The sequence below is a fragment of the Diceros bicornis genome, chromosome 12 (genome assembly GCF_020826845.1).
Source record: "Diceros bicornis minor isolate mBicDic1 chromosome 12, mDicBic1.mat.cur, whole genome shotgun sequence".
In the NCBI taxonomy this organism is placed as follows: domain Eukaryota; kingdom Metazoa; phylum Chordata; class Mammalia; order Perissodactyla; family Rhinocerotidae; genus Diceros; species Diceros bicornis.
Window position 1 is genome coordinate 4,420,156 of NC_080751.1, and position 22,053 is coordinate 4,442,208.

A 22,053-nucleotide genomic window follows, 5' to 3' on the forward strand; every position below is an offset into this window, starting at 1 on the left:
TCTTCCTGGATGGTGTTTATCAAGACAGAAGAACAGTAACAGAGACGTGCAGAAGGGAACAAACATTCCTGTCCCATCCCAGTTCCAAGGGGGAGATGTCAGCTTCCCTCACAAATTAGACATTTTTTAAAAGGTCTAATAAAATTAGATGATTATATTTTGCAGACCTGAATTTTGGTGGACAGTACCAGCCTGCTTTCACAGAGAATGTGGCTGCCCCAATCCTCACCATCCTTAGAAAGGCTACAACATGGCCAAGTGGAGGTAGGTCTGAATCCTTGATCTATCCTTGCACCGTCCAATACAGCAGCCACTGACCACATGTGGCTGTTGAGCACTTGAAATGTGGCTAGTCTGAATTGAGATGTGACATAAGAGTAAAATACACAACCGGATTTCAAAGATTTATTATGTAAAAAAGAATGTAAATATCCCATTCATAATTTTACATGACTTGTTGAAATAATGTTTTGGATATATTGGGTTAAATTTAAAAAGTTGATAAAATTAATTTCACCTGTTTCTTTTCTCTTTTAATTTGGGTAGTAGAAAAATTTAAATTACAAATGTGACTCAAATTATATTTCTTTTCTTTTTTTTTTTTTTTTTTGGTGAGGAAGACTGGCCCTGAGCTAACATCCACGCCTATTTTGCTCTTTTCGTATGTGAGACGCCGCCACAGCACAGCTTGATGAGTGGTGCGTCGGTCTGCACCCAGGACTCGAACCTGTGAACCCTGGGCCACTGAAGCGGAGCATGCCAACTTAACCACTATGCCACCTCGCCAGCCCCTCAAATTATATTTCTATACTTCTTTAGACACGCTGATCTGCCTTAATATTTCTGTGACCTTGGATGGACTTACGTAACACTCTAAGCCTCAGTTACCTCCCTGTCTGTGCCTGACACTTAAAACTCCCTCAGTAAATGGTGGCTGTTGTGATTACTATTATTAAGAATTCCAGATGCTAAGTAAGGTGGTGGATAGGGGAACATGAGAGGTACCAAGAACAAAGGACCAGAGTAGGAGGACTGAGGGGAACAGGAAGAAATGGAAGAGGAACCCCAGGGTGGGAATCTGGTTGAGGAGTTACTATGGTCTGACATGCAACTGCCAGCCTTGGACATACATTGGTGTCCCTGAGGGAGCTGACCCTTGGCCTAGACCCAGCAACCATCAGGGAGATTCCCAAGTGCCCACAGTTGGGCCTGCAACTTCTTCACCTTCATCTTCACCATGCAGAATCCCTGCAGGCTTGGCCTCACCTGCGCAAACATTATAATGTTACCCTTTGTCAGAAGACCATCTTGCTAACACCCTCACAAGGTAAGACATTCAGTGAGACACCGAACAACATTTCTGCTATGAGCAGAAACAGTCCTGTGGGCAGAGTACAAGAAGAGAAATGAAAGTCATTGATTCCTCTACAGTCAATGAAGGCTCTATCTCAGGAGAAATGGAGTGTCAGTAGTTGTAACGAAAAGATGCTAGGTGGTAGGAGTTGCAGCCAAAGAAGCCACCATAGCGTGATGGAGAGTGTTCTCAGTCCCTGTGTGATCAGAAGATCTGCTTATCAGCTCTATTACTCCCTGGCTGTGTGGTCTTGGGCAAGCCACTTCCCTCTGGGAGCTTCAGTTTCCCCATCTGCAAAATGGGAATAAGAATGAAAGAGGAGCAGGGGCTGGCCCGGTGGCATAGCGGTTAAGTGCACATGCTCTGCTGCGGCAGCCCGGGGTTCGGATCCCGGGCGCGCACCGACGCACTGCTTGTCTAAGCCATGCTGTGGCAGTGTCCTATGTAAAGTGGAGGAAGATGGGCACAGATATTAGCTCAGGGTCAGTCTTCCTCAGCAAAAAAGAGGAGGATTGGCAGATGTTAGCTCAGGGCTGATCTTCCTCACAAAAAAAAAAAAAAAAAAAGAATGAAAGGGGCTGGTGGCTTAGTGGTTAAGGTTGTGCACTCCACTTTGGCGGCCTGGGGTTTGCAGGTTCGAATCTCAGACATGGACCGATGCACCACTCATCAGGCCACGCTGTGGTGGCGTCCCACATACAAAATAGAGGAAGACGGGCACAGATGTTAGCTCAGAGCCGATCTTCCTCACCAAAAAAAAAAAGAATGAAAGATGCTTTGCAAGGTTATTATTAGGATTAAATGATATAGGTGTATATTTCTATATTTCTGCTAAATCACTTTACAGATGAAAAAGGAGACTAATAGAGAAAATGGAATGAGAAAATAAGGGAAGAAGAAAATTAACAGCCTGCAAAGCAACCAGGCAAACTTTGGGGTACAGTGGTATATATCCCAGTCTTCTTATTTATGGCCCAAGTGGGCAGTTTACTCCTGTACCTCTCAGGGAAAAGGCTATAGAACAAGGAAAAGGCACAGTCAGGAGGCTCAACTGGAATTGCTTCCTGAAGAATCATAACGCTCTCACCACTGCCAAGGCCTCTTTTATCTCCAAATCCCTCTTTGTAGACTGTCACACAACTGGCCACCCCATCTGTGACACAGTCACCCCACATCTCTCCCAATGCGTTCTCTTCCTTTCTGACTGTGTTCTTAGAACACAAAGGTTCTGCCCTTGGCCATCTTCTCTGCTGACTCCATACTCTCTCCTAGAGCAACTGTTCTCTACCGGGTTGATTTTGCCCTCAAGGGAACATTTGACAACGTCTGGAGACATTTTTGGTTGTCACAACTAGCGGAGTGTACTACTGGCATCTAGTGGGTAGATGCCAAGGATGCTAAACTTCCTACAATGCAAAGGACAGCCCTCTCCACAACAGAGAATTGTATAGACCAAAATTTCAATAGTGCCGAGGTTGAGACACTCTGTCTCCATAGGGAAGTGCAACGCCTTTATGTTTGTAACACCTTTTTACTTTATGTGTTGTAACACCTTTTTACGGACAATCCCCCAATCTGTTACCTCCAACCCTGACCTCTCTTTCAATTGCCATTGCTTCCTTTCCGATGCCCTGCACAGTCCATAGACACCTCCAACAGTCATCTTACACACGCAATGGGACATCACTAAGTCTTGATTCCATCTTCGTCATGTCACTCATATTCACCCCCTCCTTTCTACACCAGCTCCTGCTTCCTAGGTAATGCCAGCAGGATCTCTTCTCTGGACAATTCCATCCACCTCCAAACTGACCTTTCTGTTCCCATCCATTCCTCCTGGGGCTGCTTATTATCTTCCCAAAACACAGATTTGCATATGCTCCACCCTGGCCCCAGGGTAAAGCCCAAATTCCTTACCTTGGCATTCCAAGACTGTTCTTAACCTGCTTTTCAAAGCTTGCCTACCATGAGACTCGCCTCTCAGCCCCTCAATCATATCAAATTACATGCCCTTCCCCAAACACGCTATCCCTTTTTATATCTTTGCTCAAGTGGACCTTTCTCATGATGAGCGAATATCCTGTTTCACTCATCACAGCCTATGGAAAGTCCATTTATATTTAAGACATTGCTTCCTTGAAGGCTTTCAGATTTCCCCACTGAAGTTAACTTCCTCTTCTGATCTCCCTCATGTTTTATCTTTTATAGAATTCATAATATGCTTTGTCATTAACTGCACGCACATGTGACTCCTCTGAGACTCTACGTTCTGTGAAGGCAGGGGCTGTGTCTTTACTTTGGTACTCCTCATAGGAAATAACATATACCCTGCCCACAGTAGGCACTCACTAAATGTTTGGAGTATTGAATTGAGAGATCTGAAAGAGGGCTTCTTACTCCACAGTGCAGACAGAAAGATAATTTTTATTAGAAAAGACTCATGAAGAAATTTCCTAAGTTTTGGGTATTTTATTAATATTTTATCCATATTAAATTTTATGGATAAATGAATGCTAAATGCCACGAGTCTTTGTATATTGGTCCTGAAAGGATAAACTGGAGATCAATCCTTTGAACAAAAACAAGTTAAAATTATGGGATGGAGAGGTGCTGAGTTAGCACAGCTCACATATTAGCTGCATTTCTCTTACCCAGAATGCTCTCAGTTCACCCAACTTTTAAGAACTTTTGATTTCCCTCTCTCCTCTCAAAATCGTACTCATCCTTCAAAGCCCAGCTCACGTTATCAAAAAAATTTCCTGATTTCTCCAGTCCTAATTTATTTCTTCCTCAGTGCTCCCATAGCATTTTGAACCTTATTTAATACTTATGACTTTCTACATTCTATTATTATTATTATATTATTTCTCTATTCTTTTATTATTATGTTTCCTTATCCTTAAACTCCTGTAAGACAGGGGCCACAACTTAATCATTTCTGTTTCCTCCTCTGTAACTTGTCCAGTTCTTGGCATATAACAGACCACAAATGCTGGACTTAATGGAACCATCTAATTTTGAGTGGTCCCTAGAAGAACTAGCCCAAACTTCCCAACCCACAATGAATTCATTTGGACTGGGGTTTGACAGTGGATTAAGAGAGCCATCCTCTAAATGGATCTATGGCTTCCAAAGTGACTTGTCCTGCCTCAACTCTTAGGATGACCTAGAAGTGGGCCAGACCTTCAACAGCAGTAGCACTGTTAGCCCAGTGATTCTACCTGCCAAATACACCTGTCCCCAACAATCCCTACTTTTCCATCTACCCCTGCCATTCTTTTTTTTTTTTTTTTTTTTGTGAGGAGGACCAGCCCTGAGCTAACATCCAGTGCCAATCCTCCCCTTTTTTGCTGAGGAAGACTGGCCCTGGGCTAACATCCATGCCCATCTTCCTCTACTTTATATGGGACGCCGCCACAGCATGGCTTAACAAGTGGTGCGTCGGTGCGCACCTGGGATCCGAACCGGCGAACCCTGGGCCGCCGCAGCGGAACGTGCGCACTTAACCGCTTGCGCCACCGGGCTGGCCCCTACCCCTGCCATTCTTTTAGGATAGTGGTTCACGGTCCATGAACTCCCGGAGTCTTCAAGGACAAAATTACTTCTATAATAATACTGAGATTGTTTGCCTTTTTAATTGTGTTGACATTTGCACTGATGATGCAAAAGCAATGGTAGGTAAATCTGCTGGCAACTTACCAGGAATGAGACAGTGGCACCAAATCGTAGTAGTCGTCATTGCATCCTGCCCTGCCGCACATTTGCAATTTTTTAAAAGGCCATTTTCAATTGAGAACACCCTTAAAGGGGGTGGCCCAGTGGCATAGTAGTTAAGTTTGCGAGCTCTGCTTCGGCGGCCCGGGGTTCGCAGGTTCGGATCCCGGGCGTGGACCTACGCACTGCTCATCAAGCCATGCTGTGGTGGCATCTCACATACAAAATAGAGGAAGATGGGCACAGATGTTAACTCAGGGCTAATCTTCCTCAGCAAAAAGAGGAAGACTGGCAACAGATGTTAGCTCAGGGGCCAATCTTCTTCACCAAAAAAAGAAAAAAAAAAAAAGAACACCCTTAAAGAAGCAAAATAAACTTATTAATTTTATTAACACTGGAGTACAAATCTTTTTACTATTTTATGTGAAGAAATATGCACACAGCACTTCTGCATACCCAAGTGCAATGGTTGTCTCACAGTTGTTCTAAGAAAAAGCACTTGTGCAATTAAACTGTGAGCTGAACTAATCTTTGTTTTTAAATTAAGACTTTATTGGGCCGGCCCCGTGGCTTAGCGGTTAAGTGCGCGTGCTCCGCTGCTGGCGGCCCGGGTTCGCATCCCAGGCGTGCACTGACGCACTGCTTCTCCGGCCATGCTGAGGCCGCGTCCCACATACAGCAACTAGAAGGATGTGCAGCTATGACATACAACTATCTACTGGGGCTTTGGGGGGGAATAAATAAATAAAATCTTAAAAAAAAAATTAAAGAATTTATTTATTTTCTTTTTGTGAGGAGATCAGCGCTGTGCTAACATCTGCCAATCCTCCTCTTTTTTTGCTGAGGAAGACTGGCCCTGGGCTAACATCCCTGCCCATCCTCCTCCACTTTATACAGGATGCCACCACAGCATGGCTTGCCAAGCGGTGCGTCGGTGCGCGCCCGGGGTTCTGAACCAGCGAACCACGGGCCGCCGTAGCAGAGCCCTTGCACCTAACCGCTTGCGCCACTGGGCCGGCCCCAAGACTTTATTTTTTTGAGTAGTACAGACAGTTCCCATACACCCCTTCACACTCTCCCAGTATTAACATTAATATAGCTCCTTTTATTATTATTATTATTTTTTGGTGAGGAAGATTGACCCTGAGCTATTGCCAATCTTCCTCTTTTTTGCTTGAGGAAGACTGTCCCTGAGCTAACATCCGTGCCAATCTTCCTCTATTTTGTATATGGGACACTGCCACAGCATGGCTTGATGAGCGGTGTATAGGTCCATGCCCAGGATCCAAACCCATGAATCCCAAGCTGCCAAAGCGTGCCAACTTAACCACTACACCACTGGGCCAGCCCCTCTCCTACTATTGACATCTTGCATTAGTGTGGTATATTTGTTACAACTGATGAGCTAATATCTATTCATTATTATTAACAAAGTCCATAGTTCACATTAGGGTTCACTCTTTGTGTTGTACAGAGTTTTGACAAATGTATGACATGTATGCACCATGACACCATTACAGTATCATACAGAATAGTTTCACTTCTCTAAAAATCCTCCGTGCTCCTCATATTCAACCCTCCCTCCCCCCAATCTTCAGCAACTACTGATCTTTTTACTATCTCCACAGTTTTGCCTTTTCCAGGGTATCACATAGTTTGGATCGTACAGTATGTAGCCTTTTCAGATTGGTTTCTTTCACTTAGCAATATGCATTTAAGGTTCCTCCATGTCTTTCCGTGGTTTGATAGCTCATTTCATTTAATCACGTAATACTGCATGTATGGATGTGCCCAATTTGTTTATCCATTCACCTACTAAAGGACATCTTGGTTGCTTCCAAGTTTGGGCAATTATAAATAATGCTGCTATACACTTGTGTGCAGGTTTTGTGAAGGCATAAGTTTTCAACTCATTTGGGTAAATACCAAGGAGCACAATCACTGCATCATATGGTAAGAGTATGTTTAGTTTTGTAAGAAACTGCCAAACTATCTTCCAAAGTGGCTGTACCATTTTGCATTCCCACCAGCAATGAAGGAGAGTTCCCGTTGCTCCACATCCTCGTCAGCACTTGTTGTCAGTGCCTTGGAATTCAACCATTCTAATAGGTATCCCATTGTTGTTTTAATTTGCAATTCTCTAATAAAATAAGATGTTGAGCATCTTTGTTTTTGTCTTTTGATTTAAACTAAGCACCATTTTACTTGAAAGGACATTGGACAAATTATGGATATTCAAACTGGCACATTTGGCAGATATTCTCTCAAAAATGAAAGAAGCGTGTTCCTTCAAGGAAAACAATACACAGTATTTGTTGCCAATGATAAAATTTGAGCTTTCAAGTGAAAATTAGAATTTTGGAAAACTTGTATCTGCCACTGTAAGCTTGGCAGCTTCCCAACATTTAAGAGACTATGCATTTGGAAGAACTGCATAATTCAGCGAACGATTCTTTTCCAAATGATCATATGTATGATTTTACAAAATCATGCATGCATAAAAGGTCCATTCAAATTGCAAGATATACCAATGATTTTAATGTAATAGTGCATAAAGTTCATTAATATGGTTTCAGATTCCACATTCGACTAGCCTTTAAAAAACTACCACTTCTAAGTTTAGGTGTGGTATCAAAGAAAAATATCCCCAATTGTCTAAAAAGGTTATTAAAATGCTTCTCCCTCTTCCAACTAAGTATCCGTGAGGCAAGATTTCCTTCATATCCTGCAATCAACACCACTTTACAACAGATTGAATGCAGAAGCAGATATGAGAATCCAACTGTTTTCAATTAAGCCAGACATTAAAGATATTTGCACATAAAACAATACTACTTTTCCCATGCAATTTTTTTTTGTGGAAAACATTTTTCTTCATAAAAATGTTTTTATGCAAACATTTAATGGGTTTATTACTTTGTGTGAATCAATACATATTTTTTTTATTGATGCTTTAATAGTTTTTAACATTGTGAAATTTTGGGTTGTACATTTTTGTTTGTCCATCACCCTCTGTATGTCTCCCATCACCCCTTGTGCCCACCCCCTACCCCCATTGCCCCTGGTAACCACAGTACAGTTTTCTCTGTCCATGTGTTGGTTTATATTCCACATATGAGTGAGATCATACAGTGTTTGTCTTTCTCTTTCTGGCTTACTTCACTTAACATAATACCCTCCAAGCCCATCCATGTTGTTGCAAATGGGACGATTTTGTCTTTTTTTTTTTTTTTTTCCAAGCACTTCAATTATCCTTTTTATTTTGAGATAATTGTGGATTTACATACAGTTGTAGGAAATAATACAGACAGGTCACACATACCCTTCACCCAGTTTCCCCCAATGGGAATATTTAACTAACTTTTTAGTTAAATATTCAGTTTCTTTAAAGGCTATATAATTATTCAGATTATTTTATCTGGGTTGAGGTTTGATGGTACGTGGTTATTGAAGAATTAGTTCATTTCTTCTAAGTTGTTGAATCCATGAGTCTAGATTTGTTGAGTGTTCCTTATTATACTTTCAATGGCTGTAGGATCTGTAATGATATTTCCTGTTTGATTCCTGATATTGATGATGTGTGCCTTCTCTCTTTTAATTTTTCCAAGTCTTACTAATGGTTTGTTAATTTTTTTTTATTGAGGTTTTAATGGTTTTTAACATTGTGAAATTTTGGGTCGTGCATTTTTGTTTGTCCATCACCATATATATGACTCCCTTCACCCCTTGTGCCCACCCCCCACCCCCACTCCCCCTGGTAACCACAGTACAGTTTTCTCTGTCCATGTGTTGGTTTATATTCCACATATGAGAGAGATCATACAGTGTTCGTCTTTCTCTTTCTGGCTTATTTCACTTAACATAATACGTTCCAGGCCCATCCATGTTGTCGCAAATGGGACGATTTTGTCTTTTTTTATGGCTGAGTCGTATTCCATTGTATATATATACCACATTTTCTTGATCCAGTCGTCAATCGAGGGACACTTAGGTTGCTTCCACTTCTTGGCTATAGTGAATAATGCTGCAATGAACATAGGGGTGCATAAGCCTCTTTGGATTGTTGATTTCAGGTTCGTTGGATAGATTCCCAGTAGTGGGATAGCTAGATCATAGGGCATCTCTATTTTTAATTCTTTGAGCAATCTCCATACCGTTTTCCATAGAGGCTGCACCAGTTTGCATTCCCACCAGCTGTGTATGAGGGTTCCTGTTTCTCCACATCCTCTCCAACATTTGTTGTTTTTTGTCTTGGTGATTATAGCCATTCTAACGGGCATGAGGTGATATCTTAGTGTTGTTTTGATTTGCATTTCCCTGATGATTAGTGATGTTGAACATATTTTCACGTGCCTATTGGCCATCTGTATATCTTCTTTGGAGAAGTGTCTGTTCATTTCCTCTACCCATTTTTTGATGGGGTTGTTTGTTTTTTTGTTGTTCAGTTGTGTGAGTTCTTTATATATTATGGAGATCAACCCCTTGTCAGATGTATGTTTTGCAAATATTCTCTCCCAGCTGGTGGGTTGTCTGTTCATCTTGATTCTGGTTTCATTTGTCTTGTAGAAGCTCTTTAATCTGATAAAGTCCCACTTGTTTATTTTTTCTTTAGTTTCCCTAGTCTGGGTAGGCATGTCATCTGAAAAGATTCCTTTATGACCAATGTCAAATAGTGTGTTGCCTATATTTTCTTCTATGAGTTTTATAGTTTCAGGTCTCACCTTCAGGTCTTTGATCCATTGAGTTAATTTTTGTGAATGGCAATAGCAGATGGTCCACTTTCATTCTTTTGCATGTGGCTGTCCAGTTTTCCCAACACCATTTAATCAATACATATTTTAAACATTTTTCAGTGTAAATTTCCAATATGGTAAATATGGAAAAATAAGTAAAAGCTCTTCAGGGTTCTCAATAATGTGTAGCAGTATAAAGGGGTCCTGAGGCCAAAACAGTGTGACAAGCACTGCTCTAGGATGTCTTGCTCTTATCCTACTGGCCAATCCCAGTGCAGAGAATTACAGCGCTGTTCAAGACTCACCTCTAAGAATCTCCCCTGACCGACCACACTCTACTCACTGCCCCTACTCTGCATCCCCTCTGCAGTTATGTTGTTCTGGTTTCCCCTGCTGCTTTCAAACCTCACGTTCTTGGCAGGTACTGGAAGAAAGAATAAAAGAACTGCACACTCTCTCTAGGCTGGGGCAGCCCTTCCAGGTGCGTCCTCAACTCGGCAGTCACCCGCTCTAGGGAAGCGTGACATTTGCGCCCGCATCGCTCACGGCAGGGACACTACAACCTGGAGAGGCCTCCTGCCGGCAGGGAGGGACCAAGGAAGTTGGGGAAACTCCCAGTCTTCTTAGGGTTGAAAGCGCGGAAGGGCCTCAGGGGGAGACTGGCGTTGCGGCAGAAGAGAGTGAGGTCTGAGGAAATCCTCGCTCCCTCACCGTCGCCGGGTAAGGGGGGGGGGGGGGGGAGGCACCATCACCGGGTAAGGGGGGGCCCACCAGCTCACACCCCTCCCTTCCCGCCCGCGCCGCCCCAAGGCTCCTCCCTCCGCCCTCTGCCGCCAAGCAGGGAGCCCGGCGCCGCCGCTGGGGCACTTCACGACAGTCCTGGCGCTTTCCGGCCGGCCGCATGGGTGGTGATGTGTAAGGGAGGCGGGGCTTAGGGGAGGGACTGCTGGCGACGCTGCCTGCTCCGACGCCGGTGTTCTGGCTGACCCACCTCTGCAGAGCCATGGCTGTGTCTGCGCCGTCCGCGCGGGCCCCGCCCGACTCAGGTAGGCTCAGAGCCCGACCCTGCGGCAGAGAGAGAGGGGCGCTGGTCCCAGAGGGGCGTGGACAGGAGGAATGCCCTGTGGGACCTGCGGTAGCGGGCCTCCGTTGGGAAGGGGCTTGTAAAGAGAGATTGCAGTCTGCGGCTTCGGGGTGATGATGACATTCGGGGGCGCTTTGCGGTGAGGGCGCTGTAGTCAGAGAGGTTCTGGGGCATTGGGGGATCCTGGAGGAGGGGCTGCACTGCAGGGATGTTTCTGTTGGTCAGAGATCAGTGGGAGAACCCAGGTAGGCAGAAGCCCGGGGGTTGTTGAGGCTGTGATTTCTGCGATTTGGGGAGGAGTCTGTTTTAAAACACCTCCACTCCTATGCGCGCTCACACACTTTCTCCATTTATTGGTTGCAGATAAAGTACAGAAAGACAAGGCTGGACAGACTTCAGGGCCCAGTCAGGGCAGCCGAATGGGGAAACTCTTGGGTTTTGAGTGGACAGATGTGTCCAGCTGGGGGAGGCTGGTGGCCCTGCTGAATAGACCAACGGATCCTGCAAGCCTGGCTGTCTTCCGTTTTCTCTTTGGTAAGTCCAGTTTCTGGGAGGGGCCGGTGTGGTTGGGGGTGGGAGAATGACCAAGTCCCTTGTCCATTTCTTGGTTACTTAGTGGACTTACCCTTCTCCTCAGAGCTGAAGAGATTGATATTCTGGAAGAGGTCTTTGTGGAGTTTAGGATCAAACCCAGCTTTGTCTCCTTTGATTAGGGTTTGGAGGCCAGAGATGCTTTGATCTGAGGCTACAGGAAATACAGAGGCAGAGGAACAGGGACCCATATTTTGCTTCTGGCATGAAGTTGCCCAGGAACTATGCTAAGGACTAGACTTCAGAGAAACAGCAGGGGTGACAGGGCAGACATTTTGGCTGTGACTCCCTAATCCAGAGCTTTCTAACTCACAGGCCACAGCATGTGTGCTTGGAATGGGTTACAGATGTGCTGAGATATTAATCCCCTTAGCCCAGTGGTTCTCAACTGGGGGCAGTTTTGCTCCCCTGGGGATACTTGGTAATGTCTGTAGACATTTTTATTTGTCACAACCTTGGGGGAAGGGGAATAGGTGGTTACTGGCATTTACGTAGGAGCCGGGAATACTGCTAAATGACCTGTGATGCACAGATAGCCCCTACCAGCAAATCATTAACCAGCCCAAAATGGGAATAGTCCTGAGGTTGAGAAACCCTGCCTTAACTGGAGCTAGCTTCCTGACCTGTGTGGCCCCTTCTGTTTACTCCCGAGTGTTGGCCAAATACTGTTTTCTGTGTGTGCCAGGAAGTGAAAAGGTTGAGAAGCACCACCCTAGAGCACTTTCTGTAGCCCAGTAGGACAGACCTTTATAAATAACTATCAAAACATGAACAACTTTTATAGCATTTTGTAGACTTCTCTCATTTAATCTTTTCTGTAACCCTGTAAAGTATCATGAGCCCCCTTTCACAAATGAGGAGTTGCAGTGGCTGTCTGAAACCACACAACTGCCGTAATGCCTAGCACAGAGTAGACACTCAGTAATTATTGTTAAACGAATGAATAAATGGCAGAGCCAGGGTTAGGAGAGAAGTCTGACTCTGGAGCTGGGTGAGCTCGACTCTATTCCAGTGTATTCCACTGCTTCCTTTGCTGAGCCTAATGGCCCCCTCCCCCACTGCCTTCTCAGGGCTGATGATGCTGCTGGACATTCCCCAGGAGCGGGGGCTCAGCTCTCTGGACCAAAGATACCTGGATGGGCTGGACGTTTGCCGCTTCCCCCTGCTGGATGCCTTGCAGCCACTGCCACTTGACTGGATGTATCTTGTCTATACCATCATGTTTCTAGGTGAGGGAAACTGTGGGAGAGATGGGAGTATTGACTGGCCTACCTAAAACACAGAAATACAGAGCATGCTGGTGAATGACCAAGGTCTTGGGTTCCGTATTGCACTTCTGCTCTCACTCATAGTTTCATCTTGCTGATCTGTGTATCATCTGAATTGTGACCCCATAACTCTTTTTAAAATATTAAAATAACATTTAATTTTCATTTAGTTTTACTGGATTATAGAATGTCTGATGACTTTTCTTAATCCCACCCCATAGCCTGTCCCAGAGGAGCTGGGCCTGTGGTGACCCTTTGACCTCTTAATCCTTTCCTCTACAAATCCCAGGGGCATTGGGCATGATGCTGGGGCTGTGCTACCGGATAAGCTGTGTGTTATTCCTGCTGCCATATTGGTATGTGTTTCTCCTGGACAAGACGTCGTGGAACAACCACTCCTATCTGTATGGTTTGTTGGCCTTTCAGCTGACATTCATGGATGCAAACCACTACTGGTATGAGTCTAGGGGAAAAGGGGTGAGGGAAGTTGGCTGGGTCAGGATGGTTACCAGAGACAGGGGCCCAGTAAGGTCCTAGAATTTGCCCCAGCAAGCATATTTTCAACCATGCTTTGCAAAGTGTGGGTATAAGGTCACACTTTGATTTGGATGGATTTGGGAGGGGGAAGGGTCAGTGAGGTTGGGGCACTTGGGATGACAAAAAGCAAAATGGCTCCATTCCTACCCCTTCACTCTTTCCATATCTCTCCAGGTGCCTTGCTCTCTCTACTTCCTGTAATCCTCTTAGAAGAAGAGAAGACTAAAGCCAGAGATAGCTGTTTTCAGATACTTCAAGGGTGGTCATGTGGAAGAGGGAGCAGACTTTCTCTGTGAGAGCCCAGAGGGGCAGAGTTAGAGCCAAGAGTAGAAGTTGCTGTGAGGCAGAGTCATCTCAGAAGGAGAGGGCCCTGCAGGGCTGCACAGCAGTGCTGTCCTGGGAGGAGGTAACCCTCCCCACCTCTGGTTTAGGTGACCATGTTTCAGGGGAGGTGGAGAAGGGATTTGGAGACAGGGTGGCAGGGCAGATGACCTTTAAGGATTCTTCCCAGTATGAAGTGAAAAGCAAATATGAGATGTCAGTAAGATGGGTATAGGAAAAGAATCTCAAACATTGAATTTGTTAGTGATTTATCAGTCATTAATTAAGTTTTACTTACTAATACACACATACAGATACCCCTTGTGTAAACCTTTTGATTCATTCAGAATGGCCAGCTCTGATCATATAGAATTAAAAGGCAGTTTTGACAGAATACCCCTGAAAAATTTGATTTTTATGACTTTTTACACAATTTGAAAAAATACCTATCACTTAGTGAAGGCTTTCCACGTGCCAGGCACTATACTAAACACTTTTCATTTTTCCTCATTACAACCCCATGAGGCCCATATTGCTGTTTCCATTTATAGATGAAGGAACTAAGGCTTAGAGAAGTAAAGGATTTGCCTAAGATCACATAGCAGGTAAGAGGCACGAGTGAGAATCCAGGTCTCCTTAACTGCACACTCCAGTGCTCTTGACCACAAGTGTAAGCTGCCCCTTTCCCAACTTCTCTGCTCATTCATTGTCTTCTTTGGAAACTTGCTTTGCCTCTGCCTTCCCAGAATACATCTAGCCTTGGTAGCTTGGGTTTATCAGTTCTCTCCCAAGGTAAGCTGTTAGCAGGTACCCTCTGGCACTAGATCCTGGCATCCAGGTCTATGAAATGTCCGTTTGTCTTGGATATTGAATTTTTTTTTAATGCACTGTATATATTTACATATACCTTTAAGCTTTTCAAACACTCCGTCAAATTCATTCTTTTTCAAATTCAGTCATATTCTAACATTGTAGTCTTTTTCCTCATTTGTTCCATTAGAACAAACTAATTTGCTAACTAACTAATGGTAAACACTGGACTTTTTGTTGTTATAACTCACTAGTTATATTTCTGTTATGACTTAAAATAATCACTGTTACAATTTGTTCATTTAATTCTAAAGGGTCTCAGAATAGCCCAGACGACCAGAGAGGATGTGGGAGATGTCTTTTACATTTTAAAAGAAAGGTGGAAATGTGGCTGGACTAAGAAGCCCTCCTCAACCCTTCCCTCTCTTGGTGTAGGTCTGTGGACGGCGTGCTGAATGCCCGTAAGCGGAATGCCCATGTGCCCCTTTGGAACTACACTGTGCTGCGTGGCCAGGTACAAGATTTTAGTGAAGAGGGAGGTGTTCTTCAACAGCCATCGTCAGCATGGCCATCCCACTGCCAGACTGCACTCTACTCTGCCTCCCTGGATCTTCTTTTTTCACTTTTGCTGGAAAGCGAGGCTGGCTTTTCTCTTGTTTCCAATCCTCTAATCTCTGGGTTCTCTCACCTTGTCATGGACAGAATAGAGCTTTGTCTTTGCTAGATTAGAATCCTCATGAGAGAAAGAATAACGTCTATGCTTCATGACTTTCACTGGTGCCTAATACTGTGCCTAGCATTGGTAGGATGTCAATAAATACTTGCTGGATGAATATCTGAGATGAGTGAATAAAAGACTGGATCTAATCTTCCTTGGGCCCTGAACTGAGATCAGAACTTACTTTATTTTTAACCGTCTGTAGAAAACAAGGTTCTTTTTTTTTGTTTGAACATTCGTTTTGCATTTTGTGTTTGCAGATCTTCATTGTGTACTTCATTGCGGGAGTGAAAAAACTGGATGCAGACTGGGTTGAAGGCTATTCAATGGAAAATCTGTCCCGGCACTGGCTCTTTAGTCCCTTCAAGTGAGTGGCAGTCAGGGCAGAGGCCTCATGGAGGCATGGGGTACAGAGTGGGTGACTCTCCTCCCTCAGGTCTGCAGTGATGGCTGCTGTTCCTATTTTGCCTGAATTTGCCACATGCTTTCCTCTGTCCACTCATTTTCCTATTCAGCAGAAGGCAGAGTCAATGATATCAAAAGATCTAGGCCTAGCTGTCCCTGGGAGACTTATGGTATGGGTGGGAATGAAGAGAAAAGAAATAAAAAAAGGAAAGGAAAGAGCCAGAACTAGGTGACTTGGTGAATGAGTCAGTGCTCCCAGCAGTTGTCGTGAGTGGTGCCTATGTCCTTAGGTTGCCCCCCAGCCTCTCGCCAGGATTCCTCAACCACTGTACCAAGATGGTCAGTTTCCCTGTCCTGAAGAACCATTGTCACCAACTCTGTACGAGAGGCTCACCTTTCTGATTTCTCTCTTCCTCCCATTTCTTTTTTCTTCTTGTTTTGCTTTGTTCTTTTTCCTCTTCTCTGTTATTCCCCAGTTCCTAAAGTTTGACTTATTGTTACGTTAGTCATGCATTAACCTCTTAAAGTTTCTTCTCATTTGTAACCTCCATGAAGAACCTGCCCCCAACAACACACACACTTCTCAATCACATTTTGCCCTAGAGATCTGCCCTTACTATATAGGGTATGTTGAAAAAAACTGGCCACCTAAAGTGTGTGGAAATGAAAGGGGTTGGAAAACTCTACCCTAGGGTGTCTTTGTGCAGAGTTCTACCCACCTGCTGTGGTAGATCCTTTGGCAAGGACAGGGTAGCAGAGGTACATTTGCTGTGAATGCTGGGTTCCCTAATGGGCAGTTGCCTGACCTTTGTCCCTGGTGTCTGCAGACTAGTATTGTCCGAGGAGATGACTAGTCTAGTCGTGGTGCACTGGTGTGGGCTGCTGCTGGACCTCTCAGCTGGTTTCCTGCTCTTCTTTGATGCCTCAAGATCCATTGGCCTCTTCTTCGTATCCTACTTCCACTGCATGAACTCCCAGCTTTTCAGCATTGGTCAGTACCTATAGTCTGGTGGGAAACAGGAAACTACAGGTTTGCAGGGGGGGACTAGCCAGGGGCATTGTTAGGGAGTGTGAGAGGATGATGGGAACATGAGCTAAATTGAGCCAAATGCAGTCACTGTGACATGGAAATAAACAGGGAGGATTGGGGCTTCTGGGCTCAGCTAGTATGTTGTGTAGTAAGGAATCTCTGGGAAGTAAGTATCTTCTAGTTAAGAACTTGTTTCATCGTAAGTGGAATACCTGGGAGAGGCTTCCTGAGGGAAGGGGGTTGAGGGGACTACCCACGTTCCCCCCAGCCAACCTCCTAAAATGCTTATTTTCTTCCTGCTTTCCTAGGTATGTTCCCCTACGTCATGCTGGCCAGCAGCCCTCTCTTCTGCCACCCCGAGTGGCCTCGGAAGCTGGTATCTCGCTGCCCCAGAAGGTTGCAAGAACTGCTTCCCCTCAAGGCCACTCCTCAGCCCAGCGCTTCCTGCATGTATAAAAGGAGCCGGGCCAAAGGTGGCCAGAAGCCAGGGCTGCGCTATCAGCTAGGCGCTGCCTTCACCCTGCTCTACCTCCTGGAGCAGCTCTTTCTGCCCTATTCCCATTTCCTCACGCAGGTGTGTATGGGCTTGGGGTTAGCTTGGAAGGTGGCAGAGGTGACAACAGTAGGGAAAGATTGGGGCTGGTTTTGTAGCCCTTTCTCGGTCGGTAGAGGATGTGAGAACCATTGAGCTGATTCCCTCTGCCCTGCCTTCTCAGGGCTATAACAATTGGACAAATGGGCTGTACGGCTATTCCTGGGACATGATGGTACACTCCCGCTCCCACCAGCACGTGAAGATCACCTACCGTGATGGCCGCACTGGCGAGCTGGGCTACCTTAACCCTGGGGTGAGACATTTGATGCTGACAATTTACTGTTCTTCAGGGCCCTCTTGAGCTTTGGGGTCTGGTTTAGTCTTAATTATAAAATAAAACAAATTTGGGTCCACTCTGTCCTTTCTCAGGAGCCAGGTTGAACCTTCTTTTGCGTGGGTTGAAATAGGGCAATGTCATTTACTTCCTTGAATTGAGATTAAATTTAGGAAAGGTAAGTACCACTAGCCCAGCATTGAAAAATTCTTCCCCAAAGACAAGTTCAGGGTTTTTTTCCTGGTCAAAATGGGCAGCAGGCAGGGATCTCTTTGTGCCAATGGCAGTGCATGACCTGTCTAGGAGGCTGATAATGAAGAAGTGGGACTAATGTGGGGGTTTGGGGCAGGTATTCACACAGAGCCGGCGATGGAAGGATCACGCAGACATGCTGAAGCAATATGCCACTTGCCTGAGCCACCTGCTTCCCAAGTACAATGTCACTGAGCCCCAGATCTACTTTGATATTTGGGTCTCCATCAATGACCGCTTCCAGCAGAGGTGGGCAAGGGGAGCAGAGATGGGGGAGAAATGAAGTCCAGCTCCTTTTGCCAAGATGAATAGCCCATACTCCCCAGTGTTGTCTTGCTTGAAAGGCTGTCTTTCTCTGGTTGTGGGCAAAGCTGATTGCTTCCAGCAGGGGGCACCGTCGTCCAGAAGGAAAGGTAACTGACTTGTTCTTTTAGACACTATTAACACAATTCTCCTCAGGTGGCCGCTAACCCTCATTCTTCCCAGTGCTCCAGAATCTCTTTTCCCTCCTCGCTTTGCCCCAGACTGGCAATAACACGCTGACATAGGCCATTTCTTCTATCAGGAAACCCTGTTCCCTCTATCTGGAAATGGTGATGAAAGGAACAGAACTGGAAGTTCTGGTGGGTGGGTGGCTGTGGCCTCCTTAGAACATGGTTTTCTTTCCTAAGGATTTTTGACCCTCGTGTGGACATTGTGCAGGCTGCCTGGTCCCCCTTCCAGCGTACACCTTGGCTACAGCCACTGTTGATGGATCTGTCTCCCTGGAGGACCAAGTTACAGGAAATCAAGAGCAGCCTGGACAACCACACCGAGGTGGTCTTCATTGCAGATTTCCCTGGTACGGAGCAAAGCAAGGAGATGCTTTGCTGTCTTTCCTCCTGGCTTCCTTGGCCAGGGACATGGCGTGAGGTAGAGGGAAGAGGGGCACTCCAGGTGGGAGGAATGTTTTTGAAACCTGAGGGCTGGTAGTGGTGAAGGTGTGACGTCTCTGTTCTGGCTGAGAGTGAGTTCACTCTACCATGGGGTGGGATGGGGAACTTTGTTGCTCCTGGTAGGGCTGCACCTGGAGAATTTTGTGAGTGAAGACCTGGGCAACACTAGCATCCAGCTGCTGCAGGGGGAGGTGACTGTGGAGCTGGTGGCAGAAAAGAAGAACCAGACTCTTCAGGAGGGAGAAAAAATGCAGGTATTAAAAAAATTCCTGTCATTAACAATGACAGAAAAGTTTCGAGGAATGGAGTTAATTTATTATAGACTCAAAATACTTTACCACAGCAGTGATGCAGTGGGGGCTCAAAAAGCAGGGGCCCTGGGGCTGTGAATAGCCTCGTCCAGGATTCTAGAGGTCAGTTCTTTTGGACTCCAAAACACAATGAGAAGATGCCTGGGTAGGGGCTAGTGTAGGGAGCCCACAGGCTGGCTAGGGAAAGGTTAGAGAGTGAAATCCATCCATTTCCTCCCCCATGTCAGTTGCCTGCTGGTGAGTACCATAAGGTGTACACGATATCGCCCAGTCCTTCTTGCTACATGTACATCTACGTCAACACTACCGAGCTTGCACTGGAGCAAGACCTGGCATATCTGCAAGAATTAAAGGAGAAAGTGGAGAATGGAAGTGGTGAGTATATGAAGATTGGAGCTGACAGGAAGTCAGGGTTGTGAATGAGGTCTAGCCATTAAAGAATGAACTCGAAGCCTCTAGCTGGTGAAAGGGGAGTTCCAAGAAAGAGAATCATCTCTCTCTCAGTGATTCCTCTTTTTGTCATCTTCTGGGCAGAAACAGGGCCTCTACCTCCAGAGCTGCAACCTCTGCTGGAAGGGGAAGTAAAAGGGGGCCCTGAGCCAACACCTCTGGTTCAGACCTTTCTTAGACGGCAACAAAGGCTCCAGGAGATTGAACGCCGGCGAAATACCCCTTTCCATGAGCGACTCTTCCGCTTCTTGCTGCGAAAGCTCTATATCTTTCGCCGCAGGTAAGTTTTCCCCACGTCAGTGCTTGTCATGCCATCAGATGTTTGCAGGCTGGGTGACTTTTCTCTGGTGGGGGTAATAGTAGGGACTCTCTCCCACGAAAGGACATTCTAGCATTAAATCTTTTTCACTCTTTATTCTGTTCTCCTTGATTTAATGGAAGAGTAAATGATTTGTGTCTGATGACCTGCTGTCTTGTTCTGCCTCACCGTATCTCCAACCTCCCTGTAGGTTATTCCTACCCCACCCTGGAATCCTGGGGTGCCCTTCCAGCTGGGATGTAGGGGTCACTGGGAGGAGATTCTCATTTATGCCTGGGTGAGAGGAGGTAGGACCAGGTGCCCCCTAAGAGCTTAGGCAGGAATTCTTAGGCAGGAATTCCAGTGTTGAAACAGAAGTTCAGACTGGGTGGCCTTTTCCCTCTTTTTCAGCTTCCTGATGACTTGTATCTCACTTCGAAATCTGGTATTAGGCCGCCCTTCCCTGGAGCAGCTGGCCCAAGAGGTGACTTACGCAAACTTGCGACCCTTTGAGCCAGTTGGAGAGTCGACTCCTTCAAACACAGATTCTTCAAATCCTCCTGAGCCAAATTCTGACCCTGTCCACTCAGAGCTCTGAGGGGGGCCAGACATTGGGTACAGATATGGGAGCAGCCAGTCACAAGACCATTACCTACACAGTGGAAATTTATTTGAAAATGTTATTTCAGATATTTTTTACATTTTTCTTCCTTGTCCACAGCTATTTTAAATTCAGAAATGATAGCTTAGAGGAGCCAAGGAAGTAAAGCAAGGATGATAATTTATCAATCAAAGGTTGAGGGGCTAAGAAGGGGTTAAAAAGAATGTGAAAATGTCCTTCTAGGATAAAAGGGTAAGAGTCAGGTTTCAAGTGACTGGCTTCTTGGGGAAAGAGATTTAATGTACCATGAAGAAAATAACAGCTGACTGTTCTCAAGTGCTTGCTGTGAGCTAGGCACTGTGTGAAGCACTGTGCCTACATTAGTACATGTAGTCCTTAATAGTCATTGGCCCCATTTTACAGTTGGAGAAACTGAGGCTGAGAGGTAATATAATTTGTTCAAAGACATACACCTAGTAAGGGATGGATTGATGGTTTGAACCTCAAGTCCATTTGACTTAAGGTCTTGTACCCTGCCTCATGTAATTGTCAGAATCACTTAGAATAATTCTGAAGTAATGTAGTTCAAACTTGTCTTCTTAATTATAAGTACGATTAGGATGGTGATCAGGTTTTAAATGCACACAGAGTAATTGTCTCACTACAGTTCTGGTTCCTTCTTTGTTCCTATTATCTATATAGCCAGTAAGTTTTTCACTTGCAGTTATGAGAGTAGTTAGAATAGCACAAAGTTAAATAAGGAAATTTAGATGATTGGTAATAGGATTTCGTTAAAAAACAAGCTTAGTATATTTAGCATTATCATAGCCTTTAGTGAGCAGAAGGTGATGTAAAGTAAGAGTTGACCAAACTTGGTAAGGGTCTAGGGAATGTTTATAGTCACTTTGTAGGTTTGGATATACAGGAGTGATTCAGGAAACTTCTCAATTCCATTAAAATTCAAAGGCCTGGCACTGAGCTAGGAAGTGAAAACGCATAGAGTAATAAAATAATTTTTTAAAAAACGGCCCCTGCTCTGGGAACTCATGGTCTTGTAGTAAAGACTGGGAGTAAATTGGCAGTGCCAGTAACTTTGATAAAAGATTGCATCTCTATTTTCAGGCTTCTCTTTCCATGCCCCACCCCATCAGTGGTCACAGGATTCTTTCCAAGGGAGCTGCCTTTTCACTGTACACACTTGGGACGATTATGTCCACTCTGTGGTTTTCAGTGACGCTGTTCCTTAGATTTCTTTTCTGTGCTCTAGACCTATATCAGCCAGCCCTGGTGGTCCAATGGTTAAGATTCAGGGCCCTCACTGCCACAGCCCAGGGTTCATTTCCTGGTCAGGGAACCACACCACCTATCTGTTGGTTGTCATACTGTGGTGGCTGAATATTGCTATGATGCTGAAAGGTATGCCACCAATATTTCAAGTACTAGGAGGGTCACCCATGATAGACAGATTTCAATGGAGCTTCCAGACTAAGACTAGGAAGGACCTGGCTGGCCATCCACTTCCACAAAAATTTGCCATGAAAACCCTATGAATAGAGAACACTGATATAGCACTGGAAGGTGAGAGGATGGTGCAAAAAGACCAGGCAAGGTTCTGCTCTGCTGTACAGAGTTGCTAGGAGTTGGGATCAACTTGACAGCAATTACAAGACCGATATACCTAACTAGTCCCACCTGGATATCCCAGAGCTTTTAAACTGTCCTAAATAATTTATATTCATCCCCAACTCCGACCTGCCTCTCTTTAATTAGTG

General features: G+C 45.1%; 2 protein-coding genes across 4 annotated transcripts in view; both read left to right on the forward strand.

The window, feature by feature from the left end:
• The window catches only part of CAPG (capping actin protein, gelsolin like), a 257,079-nt gene that overhangs the window by 111,491 nt on the left and 123,535 nt on the right, over positions 1-22,053 (forward strand). The gene's annotated exons all lie outside the window — the stretch shown is intronic.
• On the forward strand, positions 10,745-21,309 carry GGCX (gamma-glutamyl carboxylase). 3 transcript variants are annotated; one of them, XM_058550778.1, is made up of 15 exons: positions 10,745-10,847; positions 11,249-11,419; positions 12,547-12,705; positions 13,034-13,199; positions 14,848-14,926; positions 15,391-15,497; positions 16,363-16,526; positions 16,874-17,139; positions 17,282-17,413; positions 17,784-17,935; positions 18,358-18,527; positions 18,745-18,875; positions 19,160-19,307; positions 19,467-19,662; positions 20,092-21,309. In XM_058550778.1, the coding sequence occupies exons 1-15, from the start codon at positions 10,805-10,807 to the stop codon at positions 20,276-20,278; spliced, it is 2,271 nt and encodes a 756-aa protein (XP_058406761.1). In that variant the 5' UTR covers positions 10,745-10,804; the 3' UTR covers positions 20,279-21,309. The 3 variants fall into 3 exon arrangements, with proteins under 3 accessions (XP_058406761.1, XP_058406762.1, XP_058406763.1); XM_058550779.1 differs by having other exon boundaries at positions 19,473-19,662; XM_058550780.1 differs by lacking the exon at positions 10,745-10,847 and adding an exon at positions 10,950-11,024.

What these genes read in the sequence shown, in the direction of transcription:
- GGCX (XM_058550778.1), top strand. Translation starts at nt 10,805, where the DNA reads ATGGCTGTGTCTGCGCCGTCCGCGCGGGCCCCGCCCGACTCAG. An exon ending in CTATACCATCATGTTTCTAG is followed by an intron (nt 12,706 to 13,033) that starts GTGAGGGAAACT and finishes TACAAATCCCAG; the next exon opens with GGGCATTGGGCATGATGCTG. An exon ending in CTCCCAGCTTTTCAGCATTG is followed by an intron (nt 16,527 to 16,873) that starts GTCAGTACCTAT and finishes CTGCTTTCCTAG; the next exon opens with GTATGTTCCCCTACGTCATG.